This window comes from Sciurus carolinensis, chromosome X (assembly GCF_902686445.1).
Source record: "Sciurus carolinensis chromosome X, mSciCar1.2, whole genome shotgun sequence".
NCBI lineage: Eukaryota > Metazoa > Chordata > Mammalia > Rodentia > Sciuridae > Sciurus > Sciurus carolinensis.
In genome coordinates this window covers 11,241,443-11,259,388 of record NC_062232.1, presented here as the reverse complement: position 1 = coordinate 11,259,388, position 17,946 = coordinate 11,241,443, and the positions used below count along the sequence as shown (strand labels likewise).

At 38.4% G+C, this 17,946-nt stretch overlaps 1 protein-coding gene across 1 annotated transcript in view; it reads left to right on the top strand.

Annotated features, from left to right (window-relative positions):
- Pir (pirin) overlaps positions 1-17,946 on the top strand; it is a 91,506-nt gene that overhangs the window by 37,634 nt on the left and 35,926 nt on the right. Inside the window, exon 6 of the mRNA XM_047535968.1 lies at positions 17,179-17,263. Coding sequence (XP_047391924.1) covers positions 17,179-17,263 — 85 coding nt within the window. The remainder of the gene's footprint in view (positions 1-17,178; positions 17,264-17,946) is intronic.

Genomic DNA, 17,946 nt, shown 5'->3' with positions numbered 1-17,946 from the left:
CTATCCCCCCAAAAGATAGATACAAATAAAAGAGTTAATAGTGTAACATTCAATGCTAAATATTAAGTGAACACATACAAATGAATGTCCATTATCTCTTTGAGGCAGTTTAGGTACACCTAGTATGATTCAGTCACTTTAGGAATCCAAGATTTTTCATCATGAAATTTTATGTTTCTTTCTGATAATTTCATTTCCATTGGCTTTTATTTTCAGTGTACTGCAATGGCTGATGGGGAGGAGAGAGGAAAGGGACTACCAGGGTGAGGTGGAGCGCTTCCTGGTCTCCCTTTGACTTAGGGGAAGGAGGGAAACAGCATTGGAGAGAATATTGCAAAGTACTGTGGGAAAATGGAATTGAGGGGCTCACCATTTTCATCTGCTTGCGGTTGCTCATCAAGGTCCAAACCAGCTGCCTAGCTCATCGGCATGTTGACTTCCCTCTAGATCCACACCAGCATCCTGTGTTCCTAACTGATGACATTTTTGGACTGGCACTTCTCATTTTGTTTACTTGTCCCATTTCTCTGGGATCTCTGTTCATTCAGTCATTAAGAACCTGCTTTGTGTACATTGGAGATACGATGTGAATAAGACACAACCATTGTCCTCAAAAAAGGTCATAGTTTAGGATGGGGAGAGAAGCCAGCAAACATCAGAATTATAATGTGACATGGGAAACCCTAAAGTAACAGTATGTAAAAATTCCATTGTAGTCCAGAAGAGGAAGAATTAAATCTGCTTGTATAGATGAAGGGAGGGAAAGAAAATAGAGAGGGCAGAGATTGTCTTATAATGGTTTGTATAAAAGGCTTATGCAAACCTTGTATGTATATTCCTGCACCCTCTCTTGGAGGGTTTTATTTATTTATTTATTTTTTATTGTAAACAAATGGGATCCATGTTGTTTCTCTGTTTGTACATGGAGTAAAGGCATACCATTTGTGTAATCATAAATTTACATAGGGTAATGCTGTTTCATTCATTCTGTTATTTTTTCCCTTCCCCCCCACCCCTCCCACTCCTCTTTTCCCTCTATACAGTCCTTCCTTCCTCTTGGAGGGTTTTAAACAGCAGGGATTTGAGGTTCAGGTAGAGGTGCCCCCACCAGCCCGAGCATGTTGTGCATAGTCCTATCTCATCTCAAATTTCATGGAGCAGTTCATTGTGTGGCACCTACCCGGAGCAGGCCAGGTGACTCAAGCATATGGTCAGCATCATTCCACAGACAAGGGCAAAACGGGGCACAATTAGGTTGTTAGTCTTGCTTAGTAAATAAGAGAATACCAAAGAAATGCACCCAGCAACTTCAAAGAAAATGTGCTGTGGTAGGCAGCCATAGTTGGCACTTCATTTGCAGTTAGGAATGTTCAAATAAACAACGGTCAAGATCTGCTCAAATCAGCTGTACAAAAGGTTGCTCTTGCCCAGGGCAGCCTACTCACCCCAGAAATACCATTCTTGGTGTGCACAAAGGGTGCCAGATGTTCTTATTCCTTCAAGATGTCCCCATTGACCCAATCACCTAGGAAGTACATTCCAATGGTGTCAACAAGCCCTCTTCTGCCAGTAAATGAAGAATGGATAGGTGTATTTTTAAGCCAGAAGTTACATTCTGTTCCATTCATACATCCTTGGCGCTAGTTATCAGGATTATAAATTTGCAGGGAAAGTTACGCTAAAAGCTTAATGAAAACCATAAAAAACCAAGATGTCACCTTTAAAAAAGATGAGTGGACATTTTTAGCATATTGTTGTAATCACTCCTGTGACTGTCAAGGCTTGTAATTTTAGGATATGATTAGTCTTTCCTCAGGAGCACATATTTTTTCTAAGCATAGCAAAAAATACAGGATAGCATCAAAGAACTTTCTGTAGATGACTCTAGCATATTGTATTAAAAAGCTGAGATTGGTGTCAGTATTTTAAAAACTGGTATCAGCATATATAAATCTATGTTGTTAATAACTATAAACATAGAACTTTATTTTGACCAAAGGATAAATCCTTGGGAGCATGTAACTTTTGAATAATCGGACCAAACTTACACTACTTATGATAAGTAAATTCAGTGTCTGATATAATTCTAATTACTTAAAGTGTTAAAAGTTTATGGTATGTTAATTATACTTCAATAAATCTATTTTTAGAAAGAATTCTACAGAATAGGAATAGGTACTCCAGTATGGCCAAATATTTTAAACTTTTAACTCAAATAGGCTCTAAATCATTGAAGTAACTACTCTATTAAAAGAGGAACATGGTACGGTCTTAAAACCACAGGGAATCCTTTTTATCATCCATTGCAGATCCAGGGATTGTTTTTATTCCCTTGGGTTAGTAAAGGGAGATGAGGAAGCTGAAAGAACCTACCATTACTGGAAGGACTTCCACATCCACCATGGGGAGATTGGAAGGATTTCCCAGGAAGGCATCCTGGGAAGTTATGACATTCGTTCAGTTGAGCAAAAACACGTGTACTGAGGGCCAACGGTGAGCAAGATCTGTGAAGGTATGAGGAGAAAAGATGAAAAAATCAAGAAGCTGGAAGGGCACGATTAGAAGGACAGACCCATCAACTGGTAACATGAGTATATTGTGGTGAGTCCCCAGAAGAGTAAGTGTGGTGGGTTAATGGGAAGACAGATTAGAAGGCTCAGCCTAATCTGAAGATTAAAGAAAAGTGAGCCTAAATCTAAAGGAGAGAGTTGACCCAGAAAAGAATGGGAAGCCTATCCAGTGTAGGAGAGAACATGAGTTATGGTGTTTCTCCACAGAGGTGTAAAACGGTGTCCAACTGTATAAACCAATGTTCTAAGAAGGTCTTTAAAATAAATGTTTATTCTTTAAAGCTCAAAGGTTAGAAAAGTTATCTTGTTCATGTAAAACTCATCTGGTAATTTGCTGTCATGTCACTATCTATTAAAGCCTTTCACTGTGGAGAATGTAGATATTACATTTGGATTAGAATATGAATTGATTAATGTCCAGCTTGTCCTTGTTCATTGAGAAATAATAGCTTGACTCTTTTTCTGAAAATGTTACAGGCCTCCTTGTTCTTTTTGCTTCCATATAGATAATAATTTTTAACATTATGGAAGGAAACCATCATATTCATAGTTCTTTTCCTGGACCAACTATAAACACCCACTGGAGACATTTTTTTTTATTTATTAAATTTTTTATTTGTTCTTTTTAGTTATACATGACAGTAGAATGTATTTTGACGTATTATACATTCATGGAGTATAACTTCCCATTCTTCTGGTTGCACACAATGTGGAGTTACACTGGTCGTGTCTTCATATATGAACATGCGAAAGTTATGTCTGATTCATTCTACTGTCTTTCCTATTCCCATTCCCCCTCCCTTTCCTTCATTCCTGTTGTCTAATCCAATGAACTTCTATTCTCCCCTCCTCTTATTATGTGTTAGCATCCAAATATCAGAGAGAACATTGGGCCTCTGGTTTTTTGGGATTGGCTTATTTCACTTAGCATGATAGTCTCTGGTTCCATCCATTTACCAGCAAATGCCATAATTTCATTCTTTATGACTGAGTAATATTCCAATTGGAGATATTCAAATGCTTCCTTTTAAAGGAAGCCATTTTGAAGTCCACAACAAGGATCATCTTTCCTGCCACCTTCAAACCCCTGTCTTGGGTTAGTTTTTGTCTCATCTCTAGGTTTCAAAAGTAATTTTGGCTTCGTCACCCCACCTTCTATTATTTATTTATTTTTTGGTGGTGCTAGGGATTAAACCCAGGGCCTTGCACATGCTAGGCAAGTACTCTTCAAACTGAGCTATATCCCCAGCTCTCCTGTATTCTGTAATTATAAATAAGTGGTCCACAAGAGAGGGAGAACTGGGCTATTAAAAGGAGTAAGAAAAACAACCCGGCAACTTTTCTACTCCATCTTGGTTACTTCAGCATTGATTTTTGTTCCTTTCTACCTTATCTCCACCAGGTTTCTTGTAGATTGCCTGCCTTTCCCTCTCCTGCCATACACACCAATTATGTTTCTGCCAATTGAGTCCTGATCAGATTCTGTTCCCATGCAGCTCCACTTCTGGCTGTGGTAGCTGTCTTTGTCAGGAGTCCATACTCACCTATGACTTTGTCTGCCTTGGGAGACTTTCAGTGTCTCTGACTAACTTCTGAGACTTGGTTGAGACACTGATTTGAGGCCATCTGTTACTTATCAGTCCCAAAGAAGTTTTGAGCAAGAGTTCCTGGTGACTGTCATGAAATTTTTTCTTTGGTTTTAACTGACACTCTGTCAGCCAGAGGCACTGAAGCAGACCAGGACGTTGGAGAGGGTCTAGAATTTGGTAGAAGTCAATTGTGGAGAGTTGAGGGTGAGGAGACAACCAAAAGCTGATATTCCTTGCTACCTCTCTCCAATTCAGAATGGACTAAGAGGTAGACTGACAAGGTGGCCAGGTAGGGGTGCAAATATCATCTCTATTACTGACTGAATCTGGCTAAGAGCACATGACTAGTACCTGAAACCTTTTGGGTTTGCTAATACCCAAAAGTGAGTTTCCCCCACTTCATTAACCACTCCAGGAAGAGCTCTAGGATCATAGGCATCTTCAGAGGCATGCTTGTTATCTCATGGCAAAAAAAAGAAAGATACATGAAAAGCCCAGAAGGGCTGGGCCTGAACTGAGCTGAGCATGCTCAGTTCCTTGAATTACCCTCATCAATCCCTTCCTACCCTCAGGGATTGCTGAGGAAGGCAGAGAGCATCTGGCAGTGTTTTCTCATCAGGACATTAGGGAGGGGTCCGGAGGCGCCCCCAAACATTCCCTAGTGTCATGTTCTATTATTGTATTAGATTTGACAGTTAGTGGTGACTGTCCCCTCAGGGAGGGAGAGGAGAAGTTTGTGTGGACCTCCTCCCACCAAAATTAACTTCTGCTCTCTAGACTCAGTTGTAGCCCCTGAAGGATCTGAAGTGAATACAGAGCATTTTCATTATATTTATATCAAGGGACATTGGTATTCTAGGCTGTACATTCACTCCCTATTCTATTTTCCTGCTAAATTATTTGTAGCCATGTTGAGGGGTATATGAGAAGCCCAAGTAGCAGCATAAAAATGATCTCAGTAGTAAAATATCCCAAGCTTGAATGCAAACCTCTCCTGTTATCAAATGCCTAAAATGAAATAAAGTTCGGATAAAAAAGTTTCTTGCCTTTATTAATCAAGTCAAAAAATTAAAATTGTATTCTAAATACAGAAGCAAAGCATCTTTACCCAATTTTAATCCTGCTTTGCTTGGGTGGAACAAGGATTTTCTTTCTCTTTCTAAGCAGCATAGGATGGGTTGCATCCCCTGCACTAGATGTGTCTCCATTAAGTCTGCCAAACTTGAATTCATTCAACCTCAATTTGCACTTCTCTCACTTAAAAAAGAATATTCCAAGATGGGCATGGTGGGACACACCTGTAATCCCAGTGGCTCAGGAGGCTGAGGCAGGAGGATCAAGAGTTCAAAACCAGCCTCAGCAAAAGTGAGGCGCTAGCAATTCAGTGAGACCCTGTCTCTAAATAAAATACAAAATAGGGCTGGGGAGGTTGCTCAGTGGTTAAGCAACCCTGAGTTCAATCCCCAGTACCCAAAAGAAAAAAAGTCCCAAAAGGTAATAGAAGACACATTTATTATATCACCAGCCCCAATTCCATGAAATTTCATTGCACAAGCAAACCTCCAGGCTCTAGAGCAGTTATATCTGCTGAAAAATTGAAGTAGCTGGGCAGTGCAGAGCATTAACATAGTTAGGGGAACAAGACCACGTGTCCATACTGCCTCTACTCTCTGAGGTGACACATTGCTGCCTTCTTATAAACACAGATTGTTTGTGTTGCTGGCAACTCCATGCACTAGGCCTTAAGAAAATCCTCCAGCCAATTACAGAAAGCTGATGAGAATATGAAGAAGTAATCTTCTCATCAATATGCAGAGAAATACAAATTCAAATACTATGCTACCACTTGACACCCCTCAGATTGGCGGAAATTAGAAAGTTGGTTACTGTCAAGAGCTGGTAAGGATGGGAAGAAATGGCAACATCATGGCTGGCAGGCAGTTGTCATTGTATTCTTTGTGGCAAGCAAGCTGGCATTACTCAAGCTAACACTGCATCTAAGGGGCATCCCCCAAATTTCCCTCCTGGAAATTTGTTCCACTAAAACTTCACCAGGCAGACAGATGACAGTGGTCATCCCAGCAACACAGGTGGTAGAAAGCAGTCAGCGGTGATAGATGTTCATCACTTAGGGGATGGATAATAAGAAAAATATGGAGATCCCATGAGATGAAATACTGTGTAGCTGCTAGAAGCAATGGCCTATATTTACGTAGACTTATTAACTTTCAGAAAATAATAATAATATGGAATCAAATCAGAACAAGGAAGCAATTTAGCACATCTTGTAGCTTGATTCTTCATCAAAGTCTTGATGTGGAGGGAGAATCCAGAGCCTCAGTGGGCCAGTCAGGTCAAACCCAGGCCCTGGAATGGCTGTAGCTTCCTCTGCTGCAGGGGGAAGGGGAGTAATTAAGGCTGTATCAGAACTTGGCAGTCAGCCAGGAGGGGTAATGGCAGCCACAGTGGCACCCAGGCATCTCCATAGGACACCAGGGGCTCAGGAGCTAGTGAGGCTAAGAGACGCTCAGGAGGCATATAAAAAGTCAGTGAGATTCTCTTGAACAACCTAATGAGATAGGGAATGGAAACAGGTGAGATTAGCAACTTGCCAGGGTTACATACATAGTAAGTGACAGATCTGGGATTCTAACTAGATCGCCTGGCTCCAGAGTTTGCTCTCTTAACCACAAGCTCACCCAGGTACTTACCAGTTCAGTGCAACCCATTGTAAATTAGATTTTGTGCTAAGAGCAGGCTTTAGCTATGGAAACTTTAAAGATAGAGAGGTCTAAGAGGAAAATCTTGACCAATCTATAATTTTGCTAAGGAGTCGACCACTTTTTACTTGCCCAGGAATTCCTGAACAAGCCCTCTCCTGAATTGGGAATAGATAACTGACTCCTCCTATAGGTCCCCAGCTATTCAGCAGATTTGGTCAGTGCTGCAGTTTCTCTGAGATGTTGAATAACTGGAAACTTCCTTTCCTCTTGTTTTTGGAGACCCAAGAAGCCATATTTGATACTTTGGGATCTATTTGAATACTTTATTTTATACAGATTGGTGTAGTAAGTTTGAGGGTTTGGTGGTTAATCAAAGAAGAGTCAATTTCATGAGAGGCAGTAACACAAGATTAATTTAGGCAGTCCTTGGATAAGGTTGCATGAGAGGGGGGAGTCCCTCATAGTTGAAGAGTTTCCAGGACAGTGGAAAGGGAAATAGGACAAGAGATATCCTGAGGGAGAGGAGAAAGAGATGGGGACTTATGTGTTGTGATATGTCACTAGATGAGGTCACTAGCAGTAAGGTGAGTTGCTTTTGGATCAGACAACTGCAAAGGACAGCAGCAGTTTGGGGTACTTTTTAGATATAAAGTTTGTCTTATTTTTGGTTAGCAGATGTTGAGTGCAGTTTGGTTAGCAGATGTTTAGGGTATAAGAAGTAGATAGATTCCAGATGGTTAAAATTGTTTATTTGGAATGTATTTAAAGCTGTTTGATATGTGAGAATTTGAATTTGGTATATCAATGGGCTTTGGGTTAGTGGCCTTAGCCTGCTGTGGAGAAGCAAGCAATATGGGGGTCATTTTTACCCAATAAACAGGGACTATCTCTGCTCCTTGTATGTAATAGTTGGTTAGGAGACTTTACATTTATTCAGCTTCTCTATTGCTGTAATGGGGTATTAGGACCTGAACAAAGTTCTTACGGAAGCAAGAGTCTGGAATTCTGATAGAGTGAGATGCTTCTCTAAGCCAACCAATACCTACTCCTCCATTTTCTTTGGACTCCTCCATTTGAATCAGAATGTCAGGCAGCCACAATAGACTTGAGAGATCAACTCTCCTACTTGGCTGCTTCGTAGATCACAAAGCTGCAGTTCAACCAGGCAAAAAGTTTTCCCCAGTGTCACATAGTTCATTACAGAAGGAGACTAGACCCAAAGACAGGTTTCTTGAATTTTGCCCCATTTTATTGAAACATTACCCTTTCCTTATCATTCAACCCTTCTGCATAAATCTCCTGTTTGAGAATGCCTTAGCTCATTTTTATGGAAGGAAGCTTCAAAATGAACACCCCTTTCTCTTTCTATGTCAAAAGGATATCTTTAGACATATGTCTGTTTAAGCAGAAATTCTGTCTGTTTCAGAATGCCCCACAAATGATCACTTAGGAAAGTCTTGTACCATGTACATTCCCCCTTTATCATTAAGTTGAAGGATCCTATCCATACAAAGTTATCAGTTCCCAGAGTTCTATGCAATTTTGTCTTTGCCTAACAGTTTGTCATGTTACATCTTGATGCACTTTCTTGCAAGAACTCTTAAAAAAAATCGTAGCAAATAACAAATGTGGCTAATAGAGATTCAAAATATTGCAAAACCTTGTGAAGAATATTCTAGCATCAGTAAATAGATTTGCTGACTCAGTCTTGGAACACATTACCCATGGATTGGAGCTAAGGAATAGGAAGGCTCCTTGCTGGCATATTTAGAGGCCATTTGTGGTTTCATTTTACTGTTACCTTTATAAGGTTATGGGTAGATTATTTATAAAAGTGATGGATCTTTTTGCTTTCTCTGGTTTTAATTTTCCAAGAAATTAGAACATCTGTAACTTTGGGCAAGGATGCTGACTCAAAGGGTGAAAAAAAATCAAAGTCCAGTTTCACAATTAACATGGCTTTGGCCTAATTTCCTGTTAGCATCCTTGTTCTCTTTCCTTTTAGTCCCTCTCTTCTCTCTACCCGTCCCATAAATAAAAGATGAGAGGGAGAAGGAGAGGGAGTGGAGTGTTATAGGGCTGCTTGATAAAATGATACAGTGGAGACTAGACTGAGGATAATTCAGCTCCGTTCAAAATTCTTGGCCAACTGGACAGCTTGATGCTCAACACTGTCCACAATCCTTTACGGTTGATAGAAGTTCAAAATGTTTTCTGGTCCTCTCTAACTCCCACTCTGCACAGAGGCTTGGCATTTTGCCCCAAAGTTCCTTGTCTTCTCTTTGTGTAACACTTCATGTATATGTCAAAATATGATTACGGGTTTTAATTCTTCCCACAGTACCTTTGGCACTGAGGATGGAAACTAATCTCTTCCACTCCTTATCAGAATTGTTTAAAATAATCAAGAATTCAGAAATCAGAGTGCTTTGGATTGAGGACAGAAAACATCATTTCGTTGAAGAGCATTAGCTTATTCTAAACAAGGAGGGTTGGAAGTTTGCTTTAAATTAGGTGGTAAATCTACTTTTTGTTTCTCCCAGTCTTAAAATCTTCAAGAGAAAAGGGAAGGTGTAGTTTCCCAGGGGCTATGGGAATGTGGTAGTGAATTTCTTGACTATGTATGTGGTGGAGAGAATAGGTCAGCGCTGAAGTATTTTGTCCCTAACACAAAACCCAACAGACCATGAAGGTGTAAAGTTGGTAGAAGGAAAGTGAGGAGAAGGGGAGGCCATGGGAGAGGAGCTAGATGTTGCCATGAACTCCTTATACAGTAGATATTCTTCTATCAGTTGGGGCTCCTGAGTTAGTTGGTAAAGTGGACATCCGGTTTTCTCCATTGAGGCTCTCTTTGTAACTGGTAGAAAAGAATCTACCTGAAATAGACACAAGTGTATGTAGAAACTTAACAGTGATAAAAACGATTATAGGTTCTTAATCTTTTGACTTAGAGAATTAATAAATGAATGAAAAGTTAAATAGGTTAATGAGCAGATAGTTTTTTATTGGTGCATATAAATTATACAGAATAGTGAGTTTCATTGTGTCCTATTCGTGTATGTACATAACAGTTTAGTAAAAGGGAAGTATAAGCAGCCTAATTAATATACATGAGGCCCATAGAACAGTGCTTAGTACTTACTAAGTCCTCAATATGTTTAGCTATTGTTATTCTTATACTAATAATACTGTTTGTTAAATTAAGAGTAATAATACATCTAAACCAATAGTCAAATTTAAAGAGTAAGGAAACCCCAATTTCTGCTTTTTAAATTAAGATTAAAAATAATAGGCCTGGGGAGATAGCTCAGTCGGTAAAGTGCTTGCCTTGCAAGCACGAGGCCCTGGGTTCGATCCCCAGCACCACAAAAAAACAAAAACAAAACAAAACAAACAAAAAAATAAGTGGATCAACATTTTGATGAGATGGGTACTTTTTACAGGTACTCACCAAGTGACTTGACCAAAAACCATTAGGATAAAAGTCAGTCAGTTAGTATAAAAAATGATCAAAATGATGATTTCTTAAAAAGCATACTACTAGATACAGATTGTCACAATATTGTTATTTGTAGTATGAAGATGGTACCTGTAAACTTTTCTTCAGGTTAAATTATTTTTCTTCTTTTCCATGTTTTAAAGATTTTCATATATTTTTCCTTTTTTTTTTTTTTTTTTCCTTTTTATCAATTAGTTCTTCCCTTCTATGTTTGTGACAAGGAAAAAAAATCTAAATGTGCAACAATAGGGACTTTATTGAATGTGTTAATCTTCTAACGGTAGGTGATTAGATGGGGAAAAAACCCAAATTGATTGAAGGAGTTGAAAACTGCCCTGTGGTATAGCGAAATTACCAAGACTAGAAAAAGGAGTGGCTAGCAGTAGACATTTTCAATAAAATTGCTGTTTAAACAGATGATTACGTAGACCAATTTGCTTTGGGCTACATTGTCTAGACCTTTAGACTCATAATTTTACCATAAAGGAAAAAATCAGAAATGTGGTCAGAGATTTACATGCAATAATATTGGTCCCAAGTTAGCAATGACACACACAAAAAACCCATAAAACAAAACTCCCATCATTAGAAGGATGGACCTGCTGGAGGGTAAAGGTGTAGGAACAGGTAGAAACACTGTTTCTTTCTTCATATTGGGGAGCGGCACTCCTTAGTATAAATACTTAATTTGTTTAGCAAAATCTCTTAGATCGAGAGTTTGAGTGCATTTCTTGAAAAGTCACTAAATTATAGTTTGTGAAACAGATCCCCCAAAGAAATGTGAAAGCATTTATTACAGCTCTGACATGGACATTAAATTGTTGTCACTTGTTTCTAGGAAGGACAGCCTGGTGACAGAAGCAGTAGCACTCTGGAATAAATGGGCAGCAGTTATCTGTGAAAGGAGAAGAGGCAAAATTAAAGATATTCCCTTTGCCACGCTCACATATAGCAATGCAGCATGCTCTTTTTCTTGGGAAGATGTTTTAAAGCCACATGGTTTCCATATGGAAGTAATTTCATCTCCTAATTAAGATCACATTTGTGAATAAAAGTGGAGGAAGGAAGCCAGCTTGACAAGGGTATCATACTAAAAGCCAGGGTAACTGGGAAGTCTTTGAAGGATATAAAATGAAGGTAGTTCGGGTTTGGAAGGAAGTGGTTTTATAGACCTTGTTTTGTCTTGGTTGTTTGGCGGTTGTTATTGAAATGGTGTCTGAGACTCATTAAGGGTTTGGTTCTGACATATTTATAGAGAAAGAGACACAAGGCTCTCCTGCATTTGGTAGCACCCCTGTTGTTGTAGGTTAGGAAAATTTACCCTTAACTCTTATGAAGAGTTACATTACTTATGTTCTAGAAGCTTCCTTGTACATTATTTGAACCACATGATTTTAAGCCACTAGGCTTCAAATATAGGCTAAACTTGTTAAAGGAAAGTTTCCTAAATATTCTCAACAGAGAATTATGAAATGGGAAGAAAGAAGAAGGAAGAATAATTTGGGATTTTAGTACCTGTGCAAGCATTATTAATCAGGACCAAAACAGAGAAAAGGAAAAAGTAAAGAATTTCACTAATGGAATTTAAGCGCATTTGTTCTGTCCATGCTGAAACAGATTTGTAGAGGAATGTTCTATTTTAGTTTGTCATGGCCCAATTTGTTTCAATCCTATGGAAATAGATACATTGATAGCTGAGCCATAACAAAAAAGAATGATTTATTTAAATTTCTGTTCCACTTTGAGGGTCTATTAATAGCTTAATACTATCCATAAAAATAAACAGAATACAGGAAAGAATGTACCTAATTGTGATATTTCTTTACGCTTGAAAATCAGCAGCATATGTAATAGAAAAACTAAATCTGGGTTTGTTCAAAGTGCATTGGAGGCTGGCATTTTTGTCTTTGAGTTAAGTGAACATAATTTACAGTGCTATTTCAACAGAGTTATGATGGAAGAACAAAAATTTTAAAAATCAACCTGCTTTTCAAAAAAATGTATGTATATCTGCATACATGTGTGCACCTACTCACATACTCATGGGAACAGCTTCCAATTGAGTTTTATCTTATTATATATTAAGTAGAATAATACATGTTTAGTTTAAGTCAGTTATTCAAGATATATGATATTGAAATCTTCAATGATCCATTTTTCAATACAAAAGGATATTAGAATCAGAATTCTATTTTAGGGTATAGATAAGAGTGAAAAAATACCTCTAAAATTAATTTTAAAATTCCTTTTAGCCTTTTTCACACACTGAGGCAATGGAATATATTTGTGGCTTTATAAAGTCTCTCATTGCTGGGTACAATGGCACAAGCCTATAATTGCAACAACTCAGGAGGCTGAGGCAGGAGGATTGCAAGTTCGAGACCAACCTCAGCAATTTAGCCAGGCTCTAAGCAACTTAGTGATACCCTGTCTCAAAATACAATATTTTGGGCTGGGGAGACAGCTCAGCTGGTAGAGTGCTCGCCTCACAAGCACAAAGCCCTGAGTTCGATCCCCAGTACTGCAAAAAAAAAAAAAAAAAAAAAAAAAAAATACAACATTTTATGGGGCTGGGGAGATAGCTCAGTTGGTAGGGTGCTTGCCTTGTAAGCACAAGGCCCTGGGTTCGATTCCTAGCACCCAAAAAAAAAAAAAAAAAAAACCAACAACATTTTAAAAAAGGGCTGGGGGTATGGCTCAGTGGCAAAGTATCCCAGTACTAAAAACAACAATAAATAAGTAAAGTCTTTCATTGGTTTCCATTTAAAATTTTCATATGAATGCATAAAATGACAACAGAAGGTTCTGTGTGCATGCGGTTGTGTGTGCATGTATCTGTGCAGTTACAGTCTTTCAATTACTAGTTTTGGGATAATGTGGCTTAGCTGGAGAAGCTAGAGGCAGGAATAAAAGAAGAAAAATGGCCAGCCCAGGAGAGCAAGATTGATGGCTAAAGCTGAGGGCAAGAATAAGGGGAATTAACCAGTGCCCCCCCACTAGCTCCCCACTGTCCTAGTTGCTCTCCCTCACCTAGCCACATTCTCACTTCTCAATAGCTCCAGTCACAGGGGAACTTGCTTCACCAGAACTCAGATGAGAATTTAACAGATCAGAGTATGAAGGAAAAACATTACTTTTCTGGCTCAGAAATAAATAGACTTAAACATCAGCAAGTGTCCCCACAAGGTTTTCAGATGAGTGGACTAAACCCCGAAGAAGATAAGTGCTTTGCCAGTCAGCAGGGACAGCAGTATCAAAGACTGCTGATTTCAGTTCAAGATTACTTTTATTCCACATTCTGGGAGAATGCTAGGAAAAATTCAGCCAAAAACTTCTCTGAGTCATCTCTTTACTGTAGGCAGGGACACTGCATCTGCCACTGAGGCAGAGATTGAGAAAGACACTTAAACCAAACAGGGGTCCTTTGTCTGAAAGTTAATATTGCCCAAGCAGAGGAGTCATTTGATATTATGTGAAGTTTACCCCGGATCGTTTTAGAGGTAACTTTAGATGTCTTCACCAGAAATAAAAAAAAACAACCACCAGCCTCTTTCCAGATGGTGCCGTACACACCTAATCACCTAATGATCCTAAGGAATCAGATCCTGTGTCCCTCGCGTGCTGCCCTTGTTTTATGTATGCTTCAAGCTCTTCAGATTGATTGTGAATCTTTGGCCCTGGATTGTACTTGATGTCACAGGTCTTTCTGGTTTCATTTATGTATGCACAGGGGAGTTTGCTTTGCCAGTCTTTGAAGCTCTACTAATAGAGCTTGACCTCCTAAGTCATGTAAACCCCCATTAGACCATTTTATTTATTTTATTTTTATTAGTTCATTTTAGTTAAAGATAACATTTGGTTCATTTTGACACAATTACGAAAGCCTGGAGTAAAATTGACTACCAGATCATTTTAAAGCCCAAAGCTTTGATAGCTGACATTCATAAGAAAAGAAAAAGATCCACTGATAGTCAACATTATTTATTATAATTTATAATTCTAATTTAATGTACAGACATACACTTTGGCCATGTAAAATTCACTTGTCCTGAAGAGAGGTGTTTTGCTACGTATAGATAAAGATATTGATGAATATCCTATACATACTGTCAAAAATACATTACCATATGGAATTTTCCATTGCAAAACATCATTTGATAAATATTTGTTGAAGCAGGATGCAGTGGCACACACCTGTAATCCTAGGGGCTCTGGAGGCTGAGGCAGGAGGATTGCAAGTTCATAGCCAGTGTCAAGAACTTAGTGAATCCTAAGCAACTTAGCAAGACCCTGTCTCAAAATAAAAAGTAAAAAGGGTAGGGATGAGGCTCAGCAGTTAAGCACCTTTCGGTTCAATCCCAGGTATGTATGTATGTATGTATAAATAAATAAATAAATAAATAAATAAATAAATATTTGTTGAACACCTACTATGTGACTGATAAGTTGCCCCTGATAATTCAATGATAAAGGCAGAAATGTCCTTGTTCTCATGGAGCTTATGTAATTATTCTCCATGAAATTATGTCCTTATCAAGGGTAGTAAATAATTGTGGGTTTTGTATTCCCTCTTTTTTCGTATGTATAAATGCTTTTTTTTTTTTAAATGGGGTCTATCCACACAGTGAACTCTTTTTTTTTCTTTTTAAAATTTATTTATTTGGGGCTGGGGAGATAGCTCAGTCGGTAGAGTGCTTGCCTTGCAAGCACAAGGCCCTGGGTTCGATCCCTAGCACCCAAAAAAAAAAATTTATTTATATACGGTGCTGAGAATCAAACCCAGTGCCTCACACATGCTAGGCAAGTGCTCTTCCACTGAGCCACAACCCTCTTTTACTTTTTTAAATATATTTTTTATAACTCTATTTAGTTTATTTGGTTTTATATGGTGCTGAGGATGGAACCCAGTGCCTCACACGTGCTAGGCAAGCTCCCTACCACTGAGCTACAACCCCAGCCCCTATAAATGCATTTTTTTTTTTTTTGAGGTACTGGGGATCGAACTCAGAGCCTTGTGCTTGCGAGGCAAGCACTCTACCAGCTGAACTATATAAATGCATTTTTAAAGTAAGTTTTTTATTAAAAAATAAACACAGAAAAGTACACACATCAAGTGTACATCTCAGAGAATTTTCACCAAGTGAATACACCAGTGAACTCAGCAGCCAGATCAAGAAACAGAATGTTTCCAAAGTGTCCCTGGAACCCCCTTTTTAACTCCATCCAGTTTCTAACTTTCCTAAGGTAAATACTTTTCTGACTTTTGGCACCAGAGGTTAATTTCACCTTGTTATGAACCTTACAGAAATGAAATCACATGCTGCCTGCCTTATTTGCTGAATATTCTGCATGTGAGATTGCTCTGATTTGTTTTATGTAGTTAGGTTTATTCATCTTCCTCACTCTATAGTATTTCACTGCATAACTGTATCACAATTCATTTGTCCATTCTATTGTTATTATCCACAGTGCCACTATTAAGATCCTTGTACATCTTTAGGTGAATATTTAACTTGGGTATATGCCTGTGAGTTGAATGGTTGGGTCAAAGATTATGCATATATTCATCTGAACTATATACCACCAAGCAGTTTTCCAAAGTATTTGTATCAAATTATACTCCATTACCAGTGTGTGAACATTCCAGTTACTCTACATCCTTGACAAGCTCGATTTTACATGCTGTTTCATTTTTGTGTGAATTTTTAAGTTTCAAAAAAGAAAAAAGAAAAAAAGATAGACTAGAGTCACTAGGGCTTTATGGTAAGTAATGAGGCACCATAAAGTTTATAGTAAGACTGCTAATCCCTTGGATTTTGGTCTGTGCCAATGATTCAGTATGGTATTATATTGAATCACAATCTACTTAACTGTTGATGGAATCAAAGGCACTGTTTACAATGAAAAAGTCTCCAAAAGTTTGCCTTTCTTACATTTGGAGTTGGGACTTTTACAAACCAGTAGTAGTAGACCATTTTTTTTGGCAAAAGAGTCAACTGAGAAAAAATGATATATATAAGCCACATTTTTGAATTTCAAAATGAAAATGGTTTAATTGAGTCCTGGGTAAGAAACATACATTTGGATGTGAGATAAACTACTATATCAAGTGGAAGATTACAAGTGAGAAAGGTGGAGCAACTGTTGGCCAGTAAAATATTAACATTGGGGGCCAGGCATGGTGGAACACATCTGTAATCCCAGAGCTCAGGAGGCTGAAGCAGAAGGATTGCAAGTTTGAGGCCAGCCTCATCAAATTAGTGAGGCCCTAAGCAACTTAGCAAGACCCTATCTTGAAATAAAAAATTAAAAGGGCTGGGGATGTGGCTTATGGCTCAGTGGTTAAGCACCCCTGGGTTCCATCCCTAGTACCAAAAAAAAAAAAATATATATATATATATATACGTATATATTAAATATATATACTATATATAAATATTTATTTTACACACACACACCCATTGGGCCATATTTGAGAAATGGCTGTAGAAAGATATCTGTCATCCTGAAATTAGCATATTATAAAGCTAGGAGGGTTAACTTCTAGACCAAGACCCTTGAGAACAGCTGTATTATCAGCCCACCCTGTTTTAATAACACCTCCCTAGAAGGAACCATAAATATAATGCATCTGAACCTGGACCTATTACAGAAGGGCCCAACTGAAGTGAAGGACCTTATTCTGCTGGGGCGTGACTCAGTGGTAGAGCACTTGCCTAGCGTGTGTGAATCCCTGGATGTCATCTCCAGTGACTTTATTCTTAGAAAAATGTTGATGGTTTCCTTTTTCTTTTCAGTCCAAGGTTTACACTCGCACACCAACCTTATATTTGGACTTCAAATTGGACCAAGGAGCAAAGCATTCCCAGCCTATTCCTGAAGGTATGATGGGTTCTGAGGGTTAGTAATCATGTGAAGAAAAAACCAAAAACAAAACAAAACAAAACAAAAAAAACAAGGAGCTACCTTCTCTGGAATGTGGTTGTTTACAAACCTCAACACAAAGTTCTATGTAATTTATTGATGTTTAATCATGTTTAAATAAGCAAATGTTAAGAAAAGCCGGAAGAATTTATAGAACATTGGGGGCCTGACATTCTGGGTCACACCCGTCAATTTACAAGTGTGGACACCAAGGCACAACAGATTTGAAACTTGGTCAAGGCCATGTCAAGACTTAATGGATGAGGTAGGGCAAGTAAATTACCCATGTCTCTTGACTTTCTGGCCCTATTAACTCACAGTATTTCTGGAGGCAAATTCTGAACTTTGTTACTTAAGAACAAACGCATACTTGATTGCAACATAGGTTTTGCTTGATATAGGTATTGCTACGGAAGGCTAACCTTTGAGTTGACATTTGAAGTCAAAGAATCATTAGAACACTCTCAAGTATTTAAGGTCAATTTTATTTTTAAAAATGGCTAGGGCTGGGAGTATAGTTCAGTGGCAGAACACTTGCCTAGCATGCACAAGGCCCTGGGTTCCATCCCCAGCACTGCAAAAACAAAGAAAGAAAGGAGAAAGGTTATACTCAAGGTCATTGTTCATCAAATTTAGATCCA